The 25,928-nt window shown below is 39.5% G+C and overlaps 1 protein-coding gene across 1 annotated transcript in view; it reads left to right on the forward strand.

The window, feature by feature from the left end:
* LOC117388698 (uncharacterized) overlaps nt 1-25,928 on the forward strand; it is a 102,562-nt gene that overhangs the window by 51,352 nt on the left and 25,282 nt on the right. The window contains exon 4 of the mRNA XM_033986283.2: nt 22,085-22,194. Coding sequence (XP_033842174.1) covers nt 22,085-22,194 — 110 coding nt within the window. The remainder of the gene's footprint in view (nt 1-22,084; nt 22,195-25,928) is intronic.

Here is a 25,928-nt window from a genome sequence, read left to right on the forward strand (position 1 = left end):
TAGATTCATTCACACTTTGTGCGACACAAGTAAGACATTAACAGACATAATACTCATATTGTCATGGAGAAGATGATCCTAGTTAATCCCATTTTTGTCAATATCACCCAACCCTCAACCCGATATCGAACAACCCTCAACCTGATACCGAACAACCCTCAACCTGATACCGAACAACACTCAACACAATATCGGACAACACTCAACCCGATATCGACCAACACTCGATCCGATATCGAACAACACTCCACACAATATCAAACAACACTCAACCTGGTATCGACCAACACTCGATCCAATATCAAACAACTCTCAACCCGATATTGAACAACATTCAGCACGGTATCGAACAACCCTCAACCCGATATCGAACAACGCTCAACCCAATACCGAACAACACTCAACACAATATCGAACAACCCCCCACACAATATCGAACACTCAACATAATATCATACAACCCTCAGCACAATATCGAACAAACCTCAACCCAATATCGAGCAGTTTTTTATCCCAAAACTCTTTTTAGTTCATCTTAGTCTGTTTGCTAGGTGAACCCGTACCTCAGATTGGGAACCGCTATATGTTGACAATATAATACTCAAAACCGAAACAGCATATTCTTGTTGGATTTTGTTAGTTAAAATGTGGTGTTGTGTGAGTGTGTAAATAGTGTTTTAAGGGCACATTACATTGACTCACCTCTTTTATAGCTCCTGTATAAGTGTGCTTTATAAACTGGCAGGAAACAGGCTATTCTTTCTATGGGCATTAGTGTAAGTAATTAGCCTAATAACATTGTTCCACAGTGTACAGTGCAGTAATCCTCCAAAGTGAAGTGAAAAAAACATGGCCGCCCTCTCCTGTGTTTCAGATAGGGTTGCAGCTGTGCGTCTGGTCCAGCCACGTTACCCACAATGCTTGGCTTGTGGAGGGCTAAAGGAAGTTAAAGAGTTAGCAGTGGTTTACTTACACTTGCTGTCACTGCGACTTCATTAGTGCAGAGGCCATAATTGCAGGACCGCAACACATACTGCTTCCTCATCTTTGTTTTACAACATTCAAAGATGATTTTTTAAATTTAACCAACAACTTTATGTCCTATATTACACAAAATGGACTCTTGTGAGCTTTAAGTCATGTTATAATGCTGTTTCCTCCTCAAAAACAGACCTGGAGTTGTATTTTGTTTCATTTACGCATGTTTGATTAACCCTTTATTATTACTGTCTACATCTCCAAAGCTCAAAATGCTCTGTTCCACCTTGTGATGTCATGAAGTGGTAGTTTTCAAGTTAACATCTCCTTTTACCTTTAGTTCAGTAGCACAATACGTGCCCTTTAAGGTTATGGATAATGCTATGGAGACTTTATGGTCCTTGTAGGAAAATGAGTTCTTTGTATTTGACTCATCCTTAAAGGTATACTACGTAACTTTCCCGAAGGAGGGTCACAATCTGTAACAGTATTGCAAGAAACGTATCTTATCTCCATGGAGACAAGCAGATGACACTACCAAATCAAGTTACAGGACAGATCTGTGGAGATGTACTGTATTTTTGAGCAATAAAAATACAAGTAGTTGAATAAATGGATCATAAATAAGTTTAAAGCCATATCGAGGAACATTCCTGGCAAAGTAACAACATCTCCAAGGTGGCATGACGTTGAACTGAAAAGGAAAAATGCTGCAAAACTTACAAGCTACACACAGATGTCTCACATGGCCTAGGAATCAAACCTGTGACCTTATTGTTGCGAGGATAAAGCGCTGATACAGTGAAACTTTACCTCTTTGACTTATAATGGAAACGTTTCAGTCTGCATTTTAATTGTGGTACCAATGCCTGGACGGAGGCTGGTGCTTTTTGTGTGCCCAGTGCGTGCTTTATATTCAGTTGCTTTTGGAAACTGTATTTGAAATGATCTCATGACATTTTTGGGGGATTTGTGAAAAGGCTGTCTCCTCCACTAACATAAATCCTGACAAATTGAATTATATGATGGCTACATGTTACTCACTATTACATCGATTACATTAGCCTGCAAATGTCCTCAAATCTTTTCCACATTTATTTGCACTACTGCACCACATAGCGTGATTCTCTGCAATACTATAACCCAACACAATTAGGTCAGAGAGGAATGGAGAAATTTGACCTTAAATTACAAGTCGACAGTATTTTTTTTTCAAATATTTTAAAGGGTCCATATTACAATATTTTCTGATTTCTGTTATAATGTTGTTTCCTCGCCAAAAACACACCTGGAGTTGTGATTTTTCATTCACACATGTTTAACACACAAACTCTGCATATTTAGGCTGAGTTCTTCTCTCAAACAGAAAACACTCTGTTCCACCTTGTGATGTCATCATGTGGTAATACAGGAAGTGCTTCTCTGTGTTTTTAAACTCCGTACACATTCACTAGAATCATTTGGATCATTTCAGCCGTGGAGTTGCCCATTGCTACTGAACTAAAGGTAAAAGGAGCTTTTAAATTGAAAATTACCACTTCATGACATCACAAGGTGAAACGGAGCATTTTGAGCTTTGGAGATTAAGACAGATTAATAATAATGTGCTACTCAAACATCTGTGAATGGAACAAAACACAACTCCACTATGTTTTTGAGGAGGTAACAGCAGATTAAAATAGCAAAAAGCTCTATTTTGTGTAATAGAATAAACCTTCATGATAATATCTGTGTTTCCTCTTGTAGCTGTGGTCAGATCGCGGTCAAGGTTGTGAAGTTAAAAGTTCATTGTTTCATCGGTGAGTGATTTTTGAACATGTGAATTTTCAGGTCACTGAAGGCATCAGCTCAATTGTACTCATTGACCCTCCTGTAGCCTCCTGTAGGCCGCTGCACCGTGCTCGTCCGTCATACACAGCAAATACAACAACACTTACAACACTTTTCGTGCCAAATCTCGAGTAATATTTGAGGGGACGAAAGGATTTAAACCGTGATTAGATCATGACTGGGGTAGAACACAAGGGAAACAAAGGCTTACTTACCAATCCACACAAACAAATAACACAGAGAGATCACGCGATGTTGTAGGCCTGTGTTTTTCTAATCACAAACATGCGGGCAGGCTTAAAACCACTATAATGAGCTTTGTAAAATGTTGGATTTATTTAATTTAAAAAAGAAACTCTGCATTAAGTTATGTAGAATTATAATTTGGCGAATGGTCACGTATTTATACAGCGCTTGTCCTCCTTCAAAACACTCCTCAAAGCGCTTTACGTCAAGGAAGCACTCGCTCACACACACACAGACTATTGGGTTGAGGTGGGTTAAGTGTCTCGCTCTAGTACATGACAGTATTCATCTATGGGAACTGGAATCAACCTGTAAATCATTGGACAAGCGCGGTACCAACTAAGCTACCGTCGGCCATTTTGTCAGTTTACAAGAAGCATTTTGCCTATCTGATGTTACAATTTGGATTTATATTTATCATACACATATTTTACTATTGGGAGTGTGTCCGTTTGGTGGTTTGGTGAATGATTACACTGGTAGAAATGAAATAACTTGACTTAAAATGTAAAAATCCCTGTTCTTTTGTTGGTTCGTATTCCCGCAAGTTGTCATTCTTTGTAAATAAATCTTATCGCTGCACAATAATGTAAAGTAATGTTGCGAAATGACTTTAAATCTCCAGACTCCCATACTGTATAATGCTTCAGTCTGGATTATAAAAGATGCCAAATTCTGACCGTTAACCCCAAACAAACATGGCTTTATTGTCCCAACACTTCAGGGATTTAAACTGGTCTCTAATGGCCAGATTTGGGATTTGGAAGTGCGTCATTGCCTTTTACCATCATATAAATATTGACCAAATCCAAACAAGAGGTGTAGCCTGTGTCTTTGTAGTCTGTAGTCCAGTCCATCTGCGTTTTCCATCAGGGCAACCTTGGACTGAAGCTGCTTGGCATTTGAATCTTTTTCCAGTTTAGTTTGAGATCATGTTTACATCTAAAAAGCAACATTTAATCATGCCTTTGCTCATTTACAGGTGTTATACTGCTAAAATAAAGAGACCTGACTTGTAACTGAGCCTAGTGACAGAACGTCCTTGTATCCATTCCGTGGAGATGGATATGTTTAATGCAATGCCGTGGAACATTCCAAAGAGATAACATTTCGTTTTAGTTTATGACAAAATTTACAGTCAAAACATTCAGCACAGACGCAATACTTGATACCGATTACAATAACTATACCATGACTATGATATTTTCAATAGTAAATGGTAGTACTTTGTGTTCTATTCCTTATATCTGTGTAATCCCTCATCGTCCAGGTAGTTTCCATAGTGATCCATGGTTTTATACTGCAGCTCAAGATCATTCTAAAGCAGGGGCGTCAAACACATTTTCACTGAGGGCCACATCAGCAAAATGGTCACTCTCAAAGGGCCACATGTAATGTAAATAAACTACTTTTTTAACTTGTTCATTAGCTGTCTCTGTATTTATTTCTTAATCGAGTTACAAATATTACATATACATTTCCATAGATGTAAAAATATGGCTGTATAACTGTATCTCCTAATAAACTGATATTTTAAGACAGTCAAACCTTTTAATCTATGTTGTTGTGGGCCATATAAAATGACGTGGGGGGCTGAATTTAGCCCGGGGGCCTTGAGTTTGACACATGTGTTCTAAAGCGATTCAGGAAATCATTACTGTCCTGTGAATGCAACTGTTTTAGCATCAATACCTGCAAAAACTAGTGTCTACTTTTGATACTTTTGACACATTGCTAACATGTGCCAGAGTTCGAGTTCGAGGACGTGAGCTCAAATGTTCATGTATGTACAGTCTCTTGATTCAGAGTGACAGCCTGTTTGGTGAGGGCAGACTAGTCAATGTTTGTTAACCCTCCGAGGACAATCTCCTTAGGTCGCGGGGACTTAGCCATAACGCTAGTACATATATACAGGCCTGGTAGCATCACGCTAACGCAGATGCCATTGTTGGAGTGCCGAGCGTGCGTGACTCCGGTGCTCTCTCTGGCCCGTTTTAGAAGAGGCTTGCGTGATGCGGCTCTGGCTCTCCGTCGTATATCCTCTCCACACAGGGGGGTATGTAACCGCCCCGCCCCGAGACCAATGAAGTGATCGAATAAACAGCGTCGGATTAGGCGGCGGCGTTGACATGCGAGGGCCACAGATGGGGCTATGTAAAGTGGACAGTCACGGGATACATCCAAGTCTCTCGTCACCTCATTCATTTTCACCTGTTGGATTTGAGCTCCACTTGAAAGATTTCTCAGAGTCATAAACAGCATAACTGCACAGAGCTGACTATAAATAGACAAAGCGTAATTAGCGGCATTACGAGGAGTCTATGGAATACATTTTTAACGTAGCATTAAGGTGCATCATAGCAATGGGCCAGTCAAATGGTTTTTGTCAAGTGTGCCAATTATGTATCGATAAAACAATTTTTTGGCCTATTACTGACTTTTAAGTGCAATAAAGCTGTTGATTGGATGTATATGTGAAGACTTTTATACACCCAATGCAAACTTGAGACTAAACTGGGAGTAAAAGTGCGTTTGTTAGGTTGATTTCGCTCTAGTCCTGGTTTAATCCTGGTCAAGTTTAAGTTTAGTTCCAGGTTTAGTCTGAGTTTATTCCCAAGTTTAGTGTAGTGATTGTGAAAGTGTGAACGCACCCTAAACCTGGAATTTAAATGGACTAAACCGAGACTAAAAAGGACCAAAATAGAACGGTATCAAGTGGGAACACATCCTTAATATGTGGCAGTAGCTCGTCCAATTGGAGGTTTACGGTTCGAATGTCGCCCTTGACATAAACATCATCGGTTGAGTGGTCAGATCCATTCACCCACAGGTTGGAATTGCATCCTTGGGCAAGACACTGCGCTTATCAGACTGCATATTGTGGTAGTTTGTGGAAGTGTTTTGCTCATTTTCACTTTTGTCTGCAGTCAGGCACGGTGGCAACACTACACTTCACCTGTAATGTAATAGTCCAGATTTGTGTTGTTGTTGGTGTTGGTGCATTTGCCGGACGTATGGTTTGAGTTTAGGCGGCGCCGAGTCGTACAGTGTGGTCAGGTTACAGCAGCGCTAACATGATGGCACTTAATGAATTGGCTCAGTCAGAGGTTAAATTAAAAGGTGATGAGTCAAGTTGCGAGGTGTTTGAGTTTATATGAACCCAATGTGGGGTCACAGCTAAATGTTCGACTGTAGTATATGTACATGAGAGACAATAGATCATTTATGTATCTGTGTTTTGTATTTGGATGGCAGTGGGATGTTAGCGAGAAGAAGTATCAGACAGGGTTAGTTAAATCTTAAATATCACTCACCTATTGTTTTAAAGGCGCTGAATCTGATAGTTACTGTCTTAAAATGTGGTCTAAGTTATTCCTCACTTTCCTAATGCATTACTAGCATCCTGATTATTCACAGCGATGACTTTATAAGGGCGTTTCACAACTTTCAGAGATCAGAGCGGAGTTTTGCCATCACACCAATGCTACAAAACAACAAGCATGCTAACAGCGCACCAGCATAACTCTCTGCATCGCTGATAATAAAAATGCTTTATGGTTTTATATTGATCCTAAGACCAGTTTTACAATATATTTGTGCTGGAGCAAGACTAATTGTACTTTTTTACATGTAAAGAGGGACAAAAGAAAGATTATTTGTCTCTAATTTGTCTCAAATCTTTACAATCAGTCTCTCTGCGGAACCTGTCAGTCAATGTTCAAAGAAATGGCAGATAAATTGGGCTCTTAGGATACATACATTTGAGAGATTTGGCAGCGTCGCATTGTCATTTTGGTACACACGAAAACAAAATCCGCAGCTCACTAGTGTGATGTGCAGCTATCCACATGCCGACTCTTTGTTGTGATGACGTTTACAGTTTTCTAACATGACAGAGACAGAGAACCTGTTTCTTTATTAAGTCATTTTAGATCAATTTTGCAAGTTAAAATGTCCAAATTATTGCTTAAACATAATGATCCACGGGCGTCATAGATTATAACTATAGAGCACACACAAACACACAAACACAACAGGTCTGTTTTAACATAATTCCTGAAATATAAATTGTGCTATTCAGTTTCCAAATTTGCCCTCACTGTTTTACTTAATATTTTTCTTGCCATTCAAGTTCTGCTTTTTAAAACTTGTGTTGGACTGTAGTTTTGTTTCAACTACAGGCCAAAACAAGTTGAAATGTTTTTACAAGTAGGGATGGGACAAGCTCTCGTGCCACAGGATCATTTTCCCGCTGTGTGCACAGTCTGGCGTCTGCTGGCAATCTGGAGTTTTTGTGGCTCTAGATCTGGTCCCATCCCTACGTCTTGATATAAAAAACATTCCAGCTTGTTTTGGCTCGTAGTAACCAGTTGAGCAAGGGGTTAAAGTCTTTAGCTGCTCCACAGATTGGCCCGTGCACACAGTGTGGCAGGTACAGGACACACAACACCTCTGCACCTCCACTGACTGACAGCTTAATGTTTTCATGAATAAAGCATCAGCGCCTTCACTTGATCCTCTGCCCCGCCACATTCACCTCCTCACCCATTTAATTACATGGGCCCGTGTGTAGTGTTACAGTGTGAATACCCACAGTAAGTACTTGTACACATTAGAGACACATTTTCACACATGAGTCAGGGTTGATAAAACAATTACTACGTTGGTATTGTTAATCTTTCTTAATCCAGTCAGCTCCGTGCAACAACAACAGCGCCTGGCAACCTCACTGTTAGTGTTAGCGTCACTACTTCCTGTCCAGTATTATCTCTGCGAGGTTTTTGTAGAGTCACGCTAAAATGAGTACAAGGCTATTACAACATTTGCTGCGTTTGGCTCAGTAAGAGTTGACAGATAATTCCTTGTAAAATTGAAATTCTTGTATAAATGCTTCAGAAAACTCAAAAACAGTACTTTTACTATTACTTTACTGCAAGATCCCCTACTATTACTACCTTTACAACACTTTTTTAAGCTATCCTCTTTTTAAAAATGTGGTTACCTGGGTTTATATCAGATATTCTGCCTCATACAACCCCATACATTATGTAAGTTTGGTATTACCACAAAGAACATACCCAAACTATTTGATTATATTCTGGAAGCAGTCAGTCTGAGAATACAATGGCTGCCCCTCTATTAGGTCTTTTCAATTCTTTAAAAAAACATTCCAACATTTTTTAAATCAAAGTAGTTCTAGTATATCAAAAACTATTAACTAATACTTATTCATTTTCATGTTTTCTTCATTTTCTTTCATTGAGTGACCACAAATATCTCATCTGTTCTTGTGGGAACAGCAGGCAGCCCGACATGAAAGACTTCTGATGGATTAAATTAACTTCTCGTCTTTTGATACTTTAGAAACATTTAACATTTATTGAATAATTTGTTAATAATCCCATTAGCAGTCACTTTTATTAAAATCAAAAAACATAAAATAAACAACCGATTCAAATTCTAATTCATTAAACTAAAGACAACCCAATTATTTTTATATGTAGAATACTTCAGTTTGTGGCATTGAGACACAAACATCCCTCTTTCTCCTCCTCCGGTGAAGTATTGCAGTAGTTGTAGTAGTAGGAGTAGTAGTAGCATAGTACAATTATGTTATTTATAAAATCACTTCAATAACAAGTCCTATAATCTTCTCATACACCCATTTTCCAGAGTTTTAAGACGCAGGATTAGTTAGTTTTGTTCATTTGAAAAGTGGCAGTCGTGTTAGTATTAGTAGGCCTAGTAGTAGTCGTAGCAGTATAACGTAGTACAGTTGGGTCATTTGGTGATTCACTTTTGTAACCAGCCATGTAATCTTTTCATACGCCCATTTTCCAGCGTGTTAAGAAGCAGGATTTATAGTTACGTTCATTTGAAAAGAGTGTATCCCGGGTACACTCCAGTGGACAGGAGCGCTGTTTAACTTCGCGTGCCACACCAGCATTAGTGTAGTTTTCCTCCCATATGGATCTCGCCTGAGGGCCATCTGCCTTTTATTATTCAAGGATTGGAATCACAGCATAATCTTTTTAACAGATTACATCCTGGTTATGAGAGGAATACAAAGTTGTTAATAGGATCAGATGGAATAAGATTAGTGATTAAGATGAAGGAGTGGTGGCATGTTTCTTAAATGTTCAAATAGTTTTCATTTTGTTCAGGGGTTTAAACATCCAAGTACGCAACAACAGTGAAAGTAAGATGCGTTTACTCCGAAAGTACAAATGCCAAACTATTTATGAGTAAATCTTAAGATGTTTTAGTGCAGCTTTTACAATAATCTTATGTTGTTATTGATTTTGCAAATAGGAATTCAGCTATGAGCCAACAAAGCCAATCCATGTTTTTCAAAAAGATAAAAGAAAAAAAAAAAAAAAAAAGCAGGACCATTGCCATAGCGATGAACAATTTAAATCGAAATATTTTATCTTTTGAATGGGAAAAATCCTCAAAATGTTGCATATAACAGGAAGCTGAAACCCATGAATATACAGAGAAGGAGATTAGCATTTTAATTATTTTTTTTTACAAATTAAAATAACTTTAAAACAACTTTTAAAACATCAACATTTCATTTTAAACCCAGTATACATTTAAATTTCCAGGATGCTCATTTTAAAACCACGATGAAGGAGTGGGGGACATGTTTACTATACGTTCAAATAGTTGTTCAGAGGTTTAAACATGCAAATACGCAACAGCATGAAAGTAACGTAAGCTTCTTTTACTCCAAAAAAAATACATAAGTATATCCTAAGACATATTTTACCAACATTTTAGTCCAAAAAAACTTAACATTTGAACATATCCACATATTTCTTCTTTTTGAACACATGAATTCAATGATGAACCAGCAAAGCCAATTATACAAGTTATAAAACGTTTGCCTAATTAATTTAAAAACTAGTTTACTAATGCTAACGCTAAAACAAACCCATCATTTTCTTTTCCTGCATGCCTCATTTATTGATTTACAAAGCACAGAATCAAAGCACATACAGTAGTTCAATGTACATCTTTATCAGTCTTATCAAACCGCACTAAGTCATGTGATCATTCCAATTCACTGGCCCTGACAACGACAATAATCTTTTATATTTAATGCTCGCCTTAGGCCTGGCTCCCTCATGTTGTTCACAGCCTTATCAGACTCAAGTTCCCACACTCTTTCACCTCTCCTGTTTCCCACTACGCTCCAACATCCCAGAATAGTCAAAGCCGTGTCTTTCTTGTGGCCAGGTGGCTTTTTCAGAGCACATTTTATTAAGAGCCCCCGCCTCTTTAAAACTGGAATCCGAAAACGACTTATTTATAGTTTAACCGCTCAAACACACTGGTGCAAGTGAGAAGCAGGTCTATTTAACACTAATGTAATGTGTGTCAGATGTGAAGGCAGCGTTTAACACAGGGATACTAGCTCCAAAATAGACTTTACAAGAATAGACCACATATAGTGCATACAGTATAAATGCACTGGTAAAAGTTGGTTATTTGCGGGACTAAGTTGGATTCTATTAATTTGACAGAGCTTTGAGATCTGTACGCTGTATCACAAACAGACCTGGAGTTGTGTTTTGTTTCATTCACATGTTTAACACACAAACCCTGCAGATTTAGGCTGAGTTCTTCTCTCAAACTGAAAACACTCTGTTCCACTTTGTGATGTCATCATGTGGTAATACAGGAAGTGCTCCACCAGGAAGTGTTTTTAAACGCTACACACCTTCACTAGAATCTTTCGGATCATTTCAGCTGTGTTGTTTCCAATCTCTACTGAGCTAAAAGTAAAAGGAGCTGTTAATTTGTAAACTACCACTTCATGACATCACAAGGTGGAACAGAGCATTTTGAGCTTTGGAGATGTAGACAGACTAATAATAAAGTGTTAGTTAAACATGTGTGAATAAAACAAATCACAACTCCTGGTCTGTTTTTGAGGAGGTAACAGCATTATAACATGACTTAAATCTCACAAGAGTCACGTTTGTGTAATATAGGACCTTTAAATTAATCAGAGCAAACATTTTTAATCAACCCAAGTTTTTAAAAGGCAAATTACATAACTTTTTTGGTGGAAGATCTGGCACCTGCATGTCTCTGTGGATGTGGTAATGCTTTACTTTGATTGTTCCACAGTATGACTTTAAACTTATCTATCTCCATGGAGACAGGCAGGTGACACCATCACCACCAGAATAAGTTACAGGTCAGGTCTGTGGATTGGCAAGCCCACTCACAGCATGAATACATGTTTTCGAAGTTTGTTTGGGTTTTTTTTAGCAATGAAAAACATCTGGAATTGAATGAATGCATGATTGATAAGTGTATAATAATGCCATCCTGTGGAACATTCCAGGCAAAGCACTAAACCCTCATGAAGACAAGCATATAATGGAACCTGGCAACAAAATATAGGTTGAATTGTAGTTTTACTGTTTTGCGTTGAAGCAGGATATGCACATGCAGATTTCAGGCTCTACTTTAAACCTTTAGACTCTTTCACTCAGCCCTTTATTCATAACAGCTGATGAATTTAAACCCATCACTGTTCACTCTATGAAAAAGTAGATTGGCCATCGCTGTGTTAGAAGAAAACAACACTGAATAAATGAATTTACAAAGGACTATGATGATAGACTTAATATCTCACCTGTTTATTGAACTTTAATATTGGAACTTTTAAATAAGATCTCATGATGGTATAAGTCTAAAAACCACTGGAATGTAGATGTGAAAAGGGCTTTTGGTTATTTTACTTCCCAAAAACGGAATACATTTCAAGAACAGGCAACACTGGATACACTGGTGCCACTAATGCACTTTAATAATGTGGTGATACATTTATACTCACACCTGCTCCTGTTTTAATGTTTTAAATGGACCTGTGCAGTTATTTCTTTTGTTTGTTTTTGTTTCTATTGTTCTATATTTTAACAGGACACTCATGAAAAAGAGAGGCTGGTCTGTCATTGGTCTCTCCCTGTAGAAATAAAGATAAATCAAATGAAATGAAGCAAATTTTACATGTGATATTTTTAGCCTACTCCAGAATGGCGCTTGGACCGTCCACTTTTCCCTGCAGTTCGCTGTACGACAGTGGAGCTGCCTAGGGGAAGTGGGATAGAGCAGAACCTGAGTCATGAGGAGCGTGTCCTGGGATGACCCCTGTCCAATCCCACTCGTCCCGGGTCACTGCATTTGACCTGAAGGACTTAAGTAAGACCAGTGTGCAGAGGGAGAGATGCAGCAGCTGGAATACAACAGAATTTAAGTGTGTGGTAAACATGACAATGAAAACTGAATCCTTCTCAGATTTCACTGTGTAAATAAGTGAGTGTAGAATGCCAGCTTAGATCTGCTCTAGATTTTGACCCAAGTGTACTATTTACCTGGCATTTTTCATAAGACAATATGTAGTGCAGGGCCCCCCAAGATAATTTTTACCTAGGGCCTAGAATTTGTTGCTACACCTCTGTTTACACACTGTATTAGACCTGGTTTAGTTCTAGTTTTTCTAGTAGTTTTTTTATTTGACCTCATTAAGTCCTGGTTTAGTCCTAGGATAGACCAATTTATCTATGTTTGTCAAACCAATTTAGTTGCTATGAGCTTCTTGGAAAGTCTATATTTTGCGGTGGTGTAAGAACTTGACAATCACTTCCTTAAATCAAACAAAACATTAAAAAACCTTCAAATTTCCTTGAAAATCTCTGTTCATATTTGTAGTCGTTTTCAGCTTCAGTACTCACTCGCTGTGGTTTGCATTTGGATACAGTCAAATAAAGACTTCCCTTATAACTGCTCCATGTCACGCAACGCTGGGCTATATCCTCAATGTGCGCTCCCCTCTTTCTCTCTATCCCTTTCTTTCTCTATTTCCTTCTCTCTTCATCTCTCTCTCCTTGGGCCCTCCATCCAGCTACGTCCTGTTAGTTTTGCTAATTGTGTGCATAAATATTGCACCATGTCTGTGTAATGTTATGGTCCATTTCTCCAAAGCTTGACATAGACACACACAGAAGTTGAGAGCGGAGTTATTTCTCTCATTCCTTAGAACGGAACTAGACATTTAATATGATTCATTTTTAAAAATACATCTTTATTTTTAAAGACCAAGCATAGACAACAGCTTATTATAACTCAGCATTTTTTTTATTTTTATTTCTATATAAAAAAATTTGTAATGTAAAAACTATACATCATTTATATATTTTTGTTGTTGTTGGCATCCACAGATCTGAGCCGTAACTTGGCCTGTTGGCATCTTCTGCTTCATTCTACGGAGATAGCTTTAATGCCATATTGTGGAACATGCCAGGCAAAGCAGCTAAATCTCAACGGAAACGAAAAGGTGGCGTAGCGGGCCTTACACCAGAACACTAATCACTTGAGTAGGTTACATATTTACAATACTACTTGGCTGCTGTGGATTCTAATTTAAAAATAAATCAATAAATAAACTCACAAAAATATGCAAACCACTGCACAACTTGCCTATTTTTAGCACCAATTAGCCCCACTGACACACAACAATGAGATGAATGTTGAATACAGCCATTTGTGCATCCTCGATGGCGCCACTTTTATCACCACACACACAGTAGCAGATTGAAGAAGTTGAACTACGAGTCTGCTTTGCCCAAGGGCACGTGTAGACGACATGTTAGGCCTGTTGTAGTACAAGGCGGATAGCACACAGTGGCTGCCAAGCAAAACACTGCACTGGAAACAATTGAGTTTACATTTGCAGAGTACTACCATTTACTTTGTGAGAGTAACGTTTCCTCTATGACTCGGCACATCATCAAAATATAGAGGTTATATTTGGATTTATTATTATTATTATTATTATTATTATTATTATTATTATTATTATTATTATTATTATTATTATTATTATTATTATTATTATTATTATTATTATTATTATTTTATGTTGTGTTTTTTTTTGCAAGGTAATGATTGTGAATAAAATGTATAATCTTGTATTCATAGTTTTGGAAGTACAATAACAATAATCTTCATCTTCTGCTTCAGCTGCTTCAGCTTTAAGAGGCACTACGTAACTTTTTTTCTGCTGGAATGTCAGGCGCCTCATCTCCATGGAAATGTCATTGCTATGGAATGGAATGTTTCGCACTATGGGCTTAAACATGTCTGTAGCCACAAAAAGAAGCAGACAACATCTCCAGGCCAAGTTACAGGTTAGATCTGCGGAGAAGCCAGCGTGCTCGCTTTAAGAATGCACAATTTTGAGGGTATTTTTGAGCAGTAAAAACATCTGTAATTGAATAAACGTGAGATGGGGAGTTGTGGGGCATTTTAAGCGTAATCGCAAAAACATTTCCATGGAGACGAGCAGTTTAAGCAGAACCCTCCGTATGAAAGTTCCACAGTGTTTGAACTTTAACTTGAGCGCTAACATGACTTTGACTGTATAGTGCTACTGCTTCCATAGCTGTGCCGTTTGTGAATCTACTCATAAATAAGTCTCCCCTCAATGACTTCTTCTCATGCGATCTCTCCTCTTTGCAAAAACAAGCCAAAAGTCCAGAGAGTCGGGGCTGGTTGTGGACAGGGGCGCTGCGGACATCTGATCTGTGCTATAATGAAGTATTAGCTTGCATTACAGCGTGGGCTTAACCTTTTTTACGGAGCACCATAGAGCTCTTGCCAGCAGTCATCAATATTTAACAGCTGCTGCTATTATGAAATTCTTTATGGGCTAATGTGGCCGGTCGGTTTGCACGCAAGCCTCTGGACCCGTGCCAGCGCCCTGTCAGAGAAGAGGGGGGAGAGATTGACAGACGGCTGGCTCGCGTGACAACAAGGCCTTGATCTACCAGCTCCTCTCTCTCTGTGTGTGTGTGTGTGTGTATGGGGCTTCTCCGCTGTGGATTTCCTGAGAGAGAGAAAGAAATGGATGGAGAGAGAGAGTAAAGTGAGAGAGAGGGGAGAGGGTGGTGAAGGGGAGAGAGGCGGAGAGACTGGAGAAGAGGAGGGTAAGGGGGAGAGAGAGAAAGAGAGAGAATGTAAAGAGAAGGGAAAGCGGGGGCGGTGAAGACGAGGGAGAGAAAAAGAGAGGGAGAAGCAGGGGCGGGATAAGAGAAAGGGGGAGGCAGTGCGAGAATCAGAGAGAGAAGGAGGTAAGAGAATGTGGGAGAAAAAGAGGAGAGTGAAGGTGGAGAAGGGGGAAGGAGAAAGAGAGGGAGAGGAAGAGAAAGAGAAAGGGAGAGAGTACAAAGGGAGAGGTAGAGAAAGAGGAGGGAGGTAGGGGGAGGGGGAGAGAGTAGAGAGAGAACAGGAAAGACAAGGAAGAGAAGGACAGAAAGGGAGAGAGAAAAAAAGGATAGAAAATGAAGAAAGGGAGATTGAAGTGGAGAGACAGAGAGAGAGAGAAAAGGGGAGAGGAAGAGGAGAAGGGAAAGAAAGCGCGAGGGAGAGGGGAGAAAAGGAGAAGAGAGAGAAAGAGACAGGGAGGAAAAGAGAGGGAACAAGAGAAGAAGGAAAATGGGCGTGTCTAGGCACAAACACACACAGACACACACACTTTGCTGTACTCACGCGAGCAGAGGGAGGAGGAGGTGGAGGAGGAATAGAGCTGCAAATACTGAGGCTTAAGTTTCCTATAAGACAAATAGAACAGAAGGAGAGGCTGCCAAAAGGGGGCGCCATTCTGCAGTCATCAAGTCATCATGTTAAGTCTGGACTGGGGCCTGTGGATTCAGGATATACAAATGTCAAAGGAGTAAAAAGTCCAATGAGTGACAAATGTATCTAAAAGTATCAGTCAGTTCAAAGTTTTATTTAGCTCCTATTTAAAGGTGCACTGTGTCACTTTTCTGGAGAAAGGTTCATCTTCTTGTCTCCATAATGCTTTTACCTGGAATGTTCCACCGTATGGCATTAAAGCTGATCTATTATGCAAAATCGACTGTGAAGTACGCATCTCGTTCTCCATTTTTATTTTCTTAATCGATGACACATGTAGGATTCAGCAGTGTCTATAAATCCGTTACCCGCGAGTGTCATGTGCAGCGATCCACAGGAGGGGCCGACAGCGTGACACTCTTTTTGTGATAGCGTTTATAGTGACATATGCTTTGCAGTTTATTAATGTGGAAGTCAGCGGGCTTGTCTCTTTTATTAAGTCGTTTTAGATGAATTTTGCGATTTAAAATGTGCAAATTCTAACATGATGATCTACAGGTGTCATAGATTATAACTATAGAGAGACACAAGCAGAATATGTCTGCTTTAAATGTCCTTTTACCTGCTTCTAATCAACTACAGATGTTTTTGACGCTTTGAAAAACATGCTTTCTTATTTTGAGTCGACTTTACACAGATCTGTCCTGTAACTTGGTCTGGTGGCATCATGGAGACTGATGTTTAATACCATACAGTGAAACATTCCAGGCAAAGCATTAGCATCTCCATGGAAACAAGCCAGTGTCAGGTCTTCCATCAGAAAAGTTACACAGTGCATCTTTATTATGAATGCATTTTTAATCAATCTTGCAAGAAGTTTTGAATTGAATATCAGACTGTAGAGAGCAACCTAATCAGATGAAACCATTTAGCATGTGGTATTAGTACAAAGACGAGTAATTATTGTTTCAAAGACACTGACATTTTCCATACCGTATTTCCTTACCTATTCAGATATGATCAGCCGGGAATTCTTCTGAGGAATTCTTCGCATAGTTCAACACTGCATCACACAATAAATCATATCCAGATGGGAAAGAACAGCGGAAACCAGTTCTGCAAAATTCCTTGCCTGACAGCATTACAAGATATGCAAAGCTTCTATAGCCTGCACCGTTTAAAAGCAAAACCTTGTGCTTCTGATTGTAACTATAATGCAAACCTGTAGCATGCAGTCTCCGGTCTCCAGTGTAGAGCTATGAAAGAGCTGACATGTTTAAAATCACCCAAGTGTGAACTCCAAAGAGGGCTAGCATGATCTAAAGTATAGCCTGTGAACAATATGGACCTTTTAGTTCAAAATACATGCCAATCTTTTGTCACGGTTTAAAGCCATGATGCCATAGTCTTTTAGAAGCCCTCAACATATTGTCATGCTACGCTCTCTCTCCATGTCTTGTAATGTACACACTTATACTAAATATTAAAGGTTTCTGTTCTTTGGTGTGACATATCTTTGTGCTCTCTTTGTCCATTATCTCCAGACTGAAGCGTGCAGAGGAGGAGTGCCATGTCTCCAGGGGGCTATGGTGTCACTGTCACGGAGAGTGTTAGGGTCGTGTCGGCTCACATCAAAAAGAAGCAGCTCTGGATGTCTAAAAGTGGCAGACATCTTTGTAATGTCTCCGCAGTCGGCCCATTTTACCGTCGTACGGGTGTAAAGGCTGTTGTATAGGATTTCACACAGATCCAAGTATTCAGAAGTATTCAAAAGTATTCAGAATGTTTTGGCTTTCAAAACAACTACCCGATACATTTACGTTACTCTTTATTTTAGGTTATTTAGCTGCTATTTAAAGGTGCGCTATGTAACTTTCCTGGAGAAACTAACTAACTATCTGCTTGTCTTCATAACGCTTTACCTGGAATGTTCCACCATATGGCATTAAACTTCCCTTTACGTGCATCTAAACAACTGCAGATGTTTTTGATGCTTTAAAAAACATGCATTCTTACTGTGAGTGGGCTTGCATTTGCACAGATCTGACCTGTAACTCGATCTGGTGGTGTCACCTGCTTGTCTCCATGGCGATAGATGTTTAATGCCATGCTGTGGAACAATACAGGCCAAGCAATAACATCTTCCTGGAGACAAGCAGGCGACAGAAAAAAAGTTAGAGAAAAGTTGGATTGGTGTCACCTGTTTTTCGCCACAGTGATAGATACGTTTAATGTCATACTGTGGAACATTTCAGGCATTATAATAGTAATAGTATACGCTGGCCCGAGCTGAGATCTGATCACCAAGTGACCACTATATGAGCCATTTCCACTACTTCCTCTGTTGACTTAAAATCACTTCTTCATATTGCAAAAACTACATTTACCAGACTCCCCAAACCGTTGCAGCTTCGGTCTACATCGCGCTTAACTGTTTAACTTTGGGTGGTCTCTTCCTGCTGAATAAACCCCCGGACCCTCTCGAATCTCTCCTTTTTGGCAGCACCCACATCGCTCCAACTTGTCACTTTTAACTTCGCACCCCGTCTTCAAAACCGAGCACATAAACGGCTCCACATTACCTCCTCTGTTTTCTGTTCGGGGGAAGAAAATAGTTTTGTCGGGAAGTCAAATTTAGCACGAATAAAAATCGTATTGTTGCCATGGAAGTGTGAATAATTAATCATGGCCGGTGTTTGTCTTTCCTGAGCCCTCTCCAAAATCTACCGTAAGAGCGAAAACAAAAATATATGAGGCGTTGAAGGAGGGAAAGAAGCAAAATAGACTTAATAGATTCATTTCCTTGTGCAATGGTTTCCAATGGGCTGGTCCATATTAGGAGAATAGCTGTCAGAGTGTATTTGTTTGGTTGGTTTCACACCTAAAGGAGGCGATGACACAATACTTCAATTAATACAGGCCCGAGCTGACATTTTAGACGCCGCTATATTTATACTCGGAGAACTGAAGGGTCGAAGGAAAATATTTGGGATTGGGAATTTTGAAATGTGAGTGAAAAGTGGAAAAAGAAAGGTTAAAGTGGTCTAGTGTCTGCTGTTCAGGGTAATGCCATTTTCTGGTTTGGTAGAAAATTAATATTGTGTCTCGTCTGTGATGCAGTTTATGAGGATAACTTGGTTGATTATTTTGCAAAAAGTTTAGGAATTTGATGTCTGATTATGGTTAAAAAATATTGACAAAATGAAACCAAATTGTGAAGTTTAGTTTGGATTTTGACGCAAATACGCAAATGTCAAAAGTCCAACGAGTGACAAGCGTATCTGAAAGTACAGTTTGAAAGAGAAAGGTCCATCTGCTTGTCTCCATTGGTGCTTACCCTGGAATGTTCCACCATAGGGCATTAAAGCTGACCTATTATGCAAAATGAGCTTTAACCATGTGATAGTTATTTCCTTCCCATTTACCGTCAGAAGTTGTTTTTGTCTCATCTGTAACGCAATATATAATGAAAACGTCTTTGCTAATTTCGCAAAAAACAGTTTATGAATTTGGATTTTGATGTTTGACTATAGTAATTCATAAAAGATTGATAAAATGAAACCAAATTGTGAAGTTTAGGAATTTAGATTTTGTCAAGTTCTGATTATATTTAATTAAAAAATGATCCCAAATTGTGTTTTTTTGTTCAGTAACAGAATGAGCAAAGCTTCCCAGATGCGCCATTGAGTGAATTTGTATTTTTATGACAAATTTGGATAGCAATAATTAATAAAATGTTGGAATTAATGACACCAAATTGTGTTTTTTGGTCGGCGACAAAATGCGACAAAATTATAACATATTTATTTTGATTATTGATATAAAATTGCTAAAGTGACACCGAACGGCATTTTAAGTCAGTGACAAACGTCTTTATTTTCCCAGATGGGCTGTTGTGTTGATTGCGTGATTCAAGTGGAAGTTAAGCAAAGAGTGATGTATTTTGTGTCACGAATGGTCTGCGGATCGCCTGAGAACTGAACAAAGACGTCGCAGGAGGAAGACAAGTCAATAAGGATTGTATAGAGGATCTGTGGAGCTCTGAGTTTAATGGGGGAGGACTCTTTCATGTGTTTAAGAACAGCAGGTAGCATAATAGTTTTTCAATGCTTCAGATGTCTGGATATGTGTTTTGTTTCCCAGTTACAAATAAACCACGAGGAGAAATATGACCGCACGTTTTCAAAGCACTTTCTGTTTTGTTGACCTGTTTTGACAAGATTTTTAGTCCTGAAAATTGTAGAAAAAAACACGCTTTTCCTCCATACATTTGCTCCTACCTGGCAACTCCTTTAGCTATTTCTCTGATCCTTTAGCTATTTCTCTGATCATGGCATGGTATATATTCTTTCTTATGCATCATTATCTATAGTAATGTTTATATATTGCTTTAAAATGACCCTAAAGTTGAACTCTGAGATCGCGTGTTTCAAACTTGAGTTAAGCAAAGAGTACCGCCTCTTGTGTCACGAAATCGCTCGCGTATCGCCTGCCAGCTGAACAAAGCCATCAGATGACAACTATGAGTAGATGGGGGTCTTATAGTGAACCAATGATAGCCAAAGGTTAATGGGGGGGGGGACGGGCTATCTGATTGGATGGCTGTGCTGGGAGGGGGGCGGGGCTTGTTACAAAACTCCATGCATACAGAGGAGTCGTGCATCTATCCATATATGTGTACATACTTAGGTAGTTTGTCTGTAATGAGGCTATGTATTGCGTGACTAATCTGAGCCCGCTACATTGTGAAGGGTTGATCTCTTGGAGTGAGCTGCATGTAGGCTGACAGCACGCCCGTAAGAGAAACACGCAAACATGCATTCAACACGCAACCTACACGCCAGCCTATGCACATGTGACAGCCAGAGCACGCCACATTGAACGTGGGGTAATCACTAATGTGGAGTCGCCAATAGACACGAACGCAGGTGGGGTTTGTGAGAAGAATATTGTGTTCACATGGATCCAGGAATGAAAGTATTTGGACATAGTAGCTCAAAAATACTGTCTAGAACCTTTCTGAAGGAGCAACAAAGTAACAGTAACACATGTGGAATAAGTATCTATGTTTATGTTTATTTATTTTATTGACAGGGCATTGACCAAATTGACTTTAAATGGACCAGAATCAGCCAATAATAATAATAATAATAATAATAATAATAATAATAATAATAATAATAATAATAATAATAATAATAATAAGAGTAAATAATAAATAAAATACAATTAATATAAATAAATATATACAATAAATACAATAATAATAAATATAATAATAATATAGTGAGAACAGTGCGATACCTTAAAGCCTATAGTTTCCTAACAGTGAACAGTAACTTTATTAAAATATTCAGACAGACAAATTGGCAAGACAAATACATTATTCTAAAAAGTGTAATGTAAGTATATGAAGTATGTTTTCATATTTGAGTTTTACTGGCTATTTTTGAATTGCACCGTTGTATTCTATTGTGGTTATTACTTTCCGTTGCAACATTGAAAATGTACCAGTTGTAGAACAAAGAATGATCCTATTGCATAAGTCATTTGCATACAGTTTATTTTAAATATCATTAGCTTTGTTTGTTTTTTGGACGAGCTGCTTATCTATTACAACGGGAAGTGAATTAATGATGATGTTTTAATGAAACTGAAAATGGAGAAGTCCTTGTTTTGTTTTGTCGCTTTTGCGTGTTGTAAAACTATCCCTGGGTTTCATTTATTTTCATGAGCAAACTGTCAAAATACAGAACAATATGAACAGACAAACAAAGCACATAACTGCACAGTATCCAGAGTTTCAGAGTGATGAAAGTCTTGCACTGTTGCTGTAGCAATTAACAATTTTAAATCAAATCCTATACATTTTGAGTGGGCCAAAATCCTCAACTATCACCTATAAACACATATAAAACAAAGCTGAAACCCATGGATTGCCACATTTAGGCCTATGTGAGCAATGTGCATGTGTTCCCCAATATAAATGACTGTAATAGTAGTAGTGGTAGTGACAGTAGTAGTAGTAGTAGTAGTAATAGTAGTAATAGTAATAGTAACCGTCTTATGTTATACTATGACTCTAAAGGGCATATTGTGTAAATGTGGCCTTGTAAAGTCATTAAATCCCACACAGTTTTGTCTTGTGTCTGGAGTCACGGCAGGCGATATCTGCTGGCACCAGAGCAGAGCCGCGTCGATCTCTTTCTAATGCACTTAATGTGTCCACCATATGAACTTTGATCACAGGCCAAGTTGTGCTTTTCCTGTTCTGATATGACCCTGTGCTTTCATTTAAGGTGTGTTTCGTTTCAAGTTTGGTGTTATGAATGTATCCTAAAATATCTCTTTTATCTTTTTTTTTTTTGTCTCACAGCAAACCAAGACAAGAGCTCCAGAAAGCACGCCATCCACTCCAACCATGAACCCAGGAAAGACAGCTCTCCCATGGGCTCCACTGTCAACGAGAGCAGCCTCCTCCTGGAAGTAAGGAACTACATCATTTATACTGTTTATAGCCAAGGCAGTTGAACGGGTCTGGTTTATTGATATGTCATTTTTTAAATTATAATGTCTTTAAATTACAACTATAATGTTACTGTTACTACTTCAAACTGTTTACCATAAAGGCTCTCAATAGAACAGACACAGATGAAGATAATATATACTTTTAAAACACTACATCAAAACTGGGACAAAACAACAAAACTAAAACCAGGACTAGACTAGGACTAAACCAGGACAGGACCAAACCAATTCTACATCAGGACTAAACTGGACTAAAACCAGATCAAAAACACACCCAACACTTTGAGCAGGGCTACTACATTTAATTTGAACAATCGTTGACTATTTTGATAATTGCTGTTGTCTAGACAGATTATAACACATACCATTTACTGGGAAACAAGTTTGGGCTCTTAAGACAGCACTGCTATTAAATCAAAATGGAACAAGAAGACAACATTTTGTATTAAAATTAGCCTACAAACCGCAATTTGGCATATTTTGGCTTTAACTAGACAAATGTTTGTTATGAAAATCTCCAAGGCTCTAAAAATAATGAAATAATCAATAATCTACCTTTCGACAAGAATTCATTTGTACTATTTACCTAAGTACATGTAACCAGCAGCTTTACATTCCCCTCTGATATTCTTTAGTATAGAAGGGGCCGGGGCTGTAGTCTAGAGAGGAGGAGGGGTTGTTCCATTGTAGTGCTGGCTGCGTGTGTGCCCTTTGCCCGCTCTGGTGACCTCCTTTGCCGGGCGCGGGTGTTGCGTGACACGGGGGGCGAGATGAGAGTGTCGGAGCTGATGAAGTGTGGTGTCCCGGGTCTATGGGAGGGCATCTGTGTGAAAGTGAGCAGAAGATGGTGAGAAAAACACACCACGCTGTCAACACTAATTACGACAACAGAGCAATTTGGGCTCCGGCGGTTGCTCCCTGTATAATGGGCTGGGAGGGAGCCACTCAAAGGCTTTAGGATTGCATAAGGACCAACACACACGCGTGCAGTTCAAAGCTTTGACACAAAAGGGTGAGAGCGTCAATGTTTCATGTGTAGACAGAGGACGAGCAGTGAACCATGTGATCCACACACTGTATGAAGTCTGCCCACGAGGAGAGGGGCCGCTCACACATGAGGAGAGGGACCGCTCACACATGAGGAGAGGGGCCGCTCACACATGAGGAGAGGGACCGCTCACACATGAGGAGAGGGGCCGCTCACACATGAGGAGAGGGACCGCTCACACATGAGGAGAGGGGCCACTCACACATGAGGAGCATTATTATTGGGTATTATTAGTCTGTTACATCTCCAAAGATCAAAATGCTCTGTTCCATCTTGTGGAATGAAGTGGTAGTTTTCAAGTTCACAGCTCCTTTTACCTTTAGTTCAGTAGAGATTGGCACTTCTAGGGGTGAAATGATCCAAATGATTCTAGTGAAGGTGTGTGGAGTTTAAAAACACAGTGGAGCACTTCCTGTATTACCACATGACATCACAAGGTGGAGTGTTTTCAGTTTGAGAGAAGAACTAAATATGCAGGGTTTGTGTGTTAAACATGTGTGAATGAACCAAAACACAACTTCAGGTCTGTTTGTGATGAGGAAGCAACATTATAACAAAAATCAGAAAACAGTGTGATATGGGCCCTTGGGACTATCACCGCCTCTACATTAAGTAACACTAGAACTGAAGAGGACTGCCAGCTTTTTTTTTTTTGTATTTTAAGACATAAGAATGCAGCATAAATCGTTTTTTGATCAAACCCATTAGAACAAACAACCGTGTGAGGTCAGCAGTTGGACTCTATTGTGTCATATATTTAGATGAACAACAGTCATGTTCGTGTTCAGTTGCTAAGCTGATAAACACCACACAGTAAGTGTAATGTTTCAAATCATTTACATCAGGTTTAATAAGGAAAAATCCCTGGAAAGTCTTTTGTTTTTCATCTGAAATCACAAAGCCCACAACATAATTACAATTACAGATCACGCTATGGGGATTTAAAGGCATCTTATCAATGCACTACACTCAGTACATGCACTGTATATGTACATGTGCAAAGGATTGAGTCTTTACGTCCATGTCTTCTCTTACAGGTTAAGTCTATGGAGATGCCTCAATAAAAGATGTGATGCTTTTGACAAAACGATTTCAGTCCATTTAAAACAAAAAAAAGTAATGCGTCTTAAAGTCTTAATATACTGCTCAAACGTGGCAGTAATTTACAAACTTAACAGAGGCTAAAGGCTAAAGTAGCAGTTTGCCTTTCTACTTTCTTGTCGTATTGATTGTTGAGTAGTGCAGGTCTAGTATGGAACCTCCCTTTGCGTGACTGGAGGGTGGGACGATGTGCATTAGCTGTTGTGGTGAAGGGCTGGTGAACAGAGAGAAAGAGATAGAGAGAGGGAGAGAGGGGTGGGGAAAGAGGGAGAGAGCTCGGGGCAGAGAGGGAGAGGAAGAGGTGGGAAATGAGGTAGAGGGCGAGAGAGGGGGAGGGAAAAGGTGGGGAAAGGGTGGAGAGAGAGGAAGGGAGGTGGAGATAGAGGGGGGAGAGAGAGAGGGCAGAAAAAGAGGTGGGAAAAGAGGGAGAGAGAGATGGAGAGAGAGGTGGGGAAAGAGGGGAGGGAGGTGAAGAGAGAGATGATAGAGAGAGGCGGGGAAGGGAGGGGCAGGTGGAGAGAGAGGGGAGAGAGGAGAGAGAAAGAGGGAGTGAGAGAGAGACATGGGGAAAGAGAGAGAGGAGGGAAAGAGGGCGAAAGAGAGGTGGGAAAAGCGAGAGGAGAGACTGGGAAAGAGGGAGAGAGAGAGAGAGCAAGGGAGAGAGTGACGGGAGAGAGAGAGGGGGAGAGAAAGTAGTTGGGAAAGAGAGAAAGGGAGAGAGAGGTGGGGGAAGGGGGGAGGGAGGCGGAGAGAGAGATGTGGGGAAGGAGGAGTGGGGAGGAAAAGAGGGAGAAAGAGAGGTGGGGAAAGCGAGAGGAGAGAGACAGAAAGAGATGGGGAAAAAGGCAAAGAGAGAGAGAAAAAGGGAGGAGAGAGAAAGGGAGGTGGGGAAAGAAGGTGAGACAGAGGAGGGAGAGAGAGGGAGAGAAAGGTGACGTCATAGATGATTGCATGTCTTGGTACGATATGTGTCTGTGTGTGAGAGGTGCACACACATAGACACACACATAGATGTCTCTATTACATTGATGGAGTCTATGGGATTGACAGGCCTGTTTATGTAAAGACAGAGAATTATACATTATATATACTTTCTCACAAATGTTTTAACCCCAAAATAGTCTTGGTCATTTGATACAACTCATTCATAACCCGCCTAATCAGCCTCTTTTGAAATGGTAATGTTTGATATAGGCCAGCGGGTCTCAAACTGGGTACCAAAGTAGAGTTTATACAGGGTTTAGTTTAGTTTTGCTTTGTAATTTTTGTCAAGAGATCATTTAAATCAGTGTAGTACAACAGGATGGCGGAGTGTCACCTTCAGGTCCCAGAGACAGGGTATAACTTGAACCATTTACTTCAAAATCTGCTCAGCTGTATATTTGTATGACTATATTCCCTGGTTTCATTTAAAATTCAGCCATATTTTTCCCTTTAAAACTGTGTAAAGCAAAAAACATTCCCACATTTCTGCTACTACTTCTATTCCCCGCGGTCCTCTCTGTGAACATATGAAGGATGTATCTGTTACCGGTGGCAACAG

Source organism: Periophthalmus magnuspinnatus, chromosome 20 (genome assembly GCF_009829125.3).
Source record: "Periophthalmus magnuspinnatus isolate fPerMag1 chromosome 20, fPerMag1.2.pri, whole genome shotgun sequence".
Lineage (NCBI taxonomy): Eukaryota > Metazoa > Chordata > Actinopteri > Gobiiformes > Gobiidae > Periophthalmus > Periophthalmus magnuspinnatus.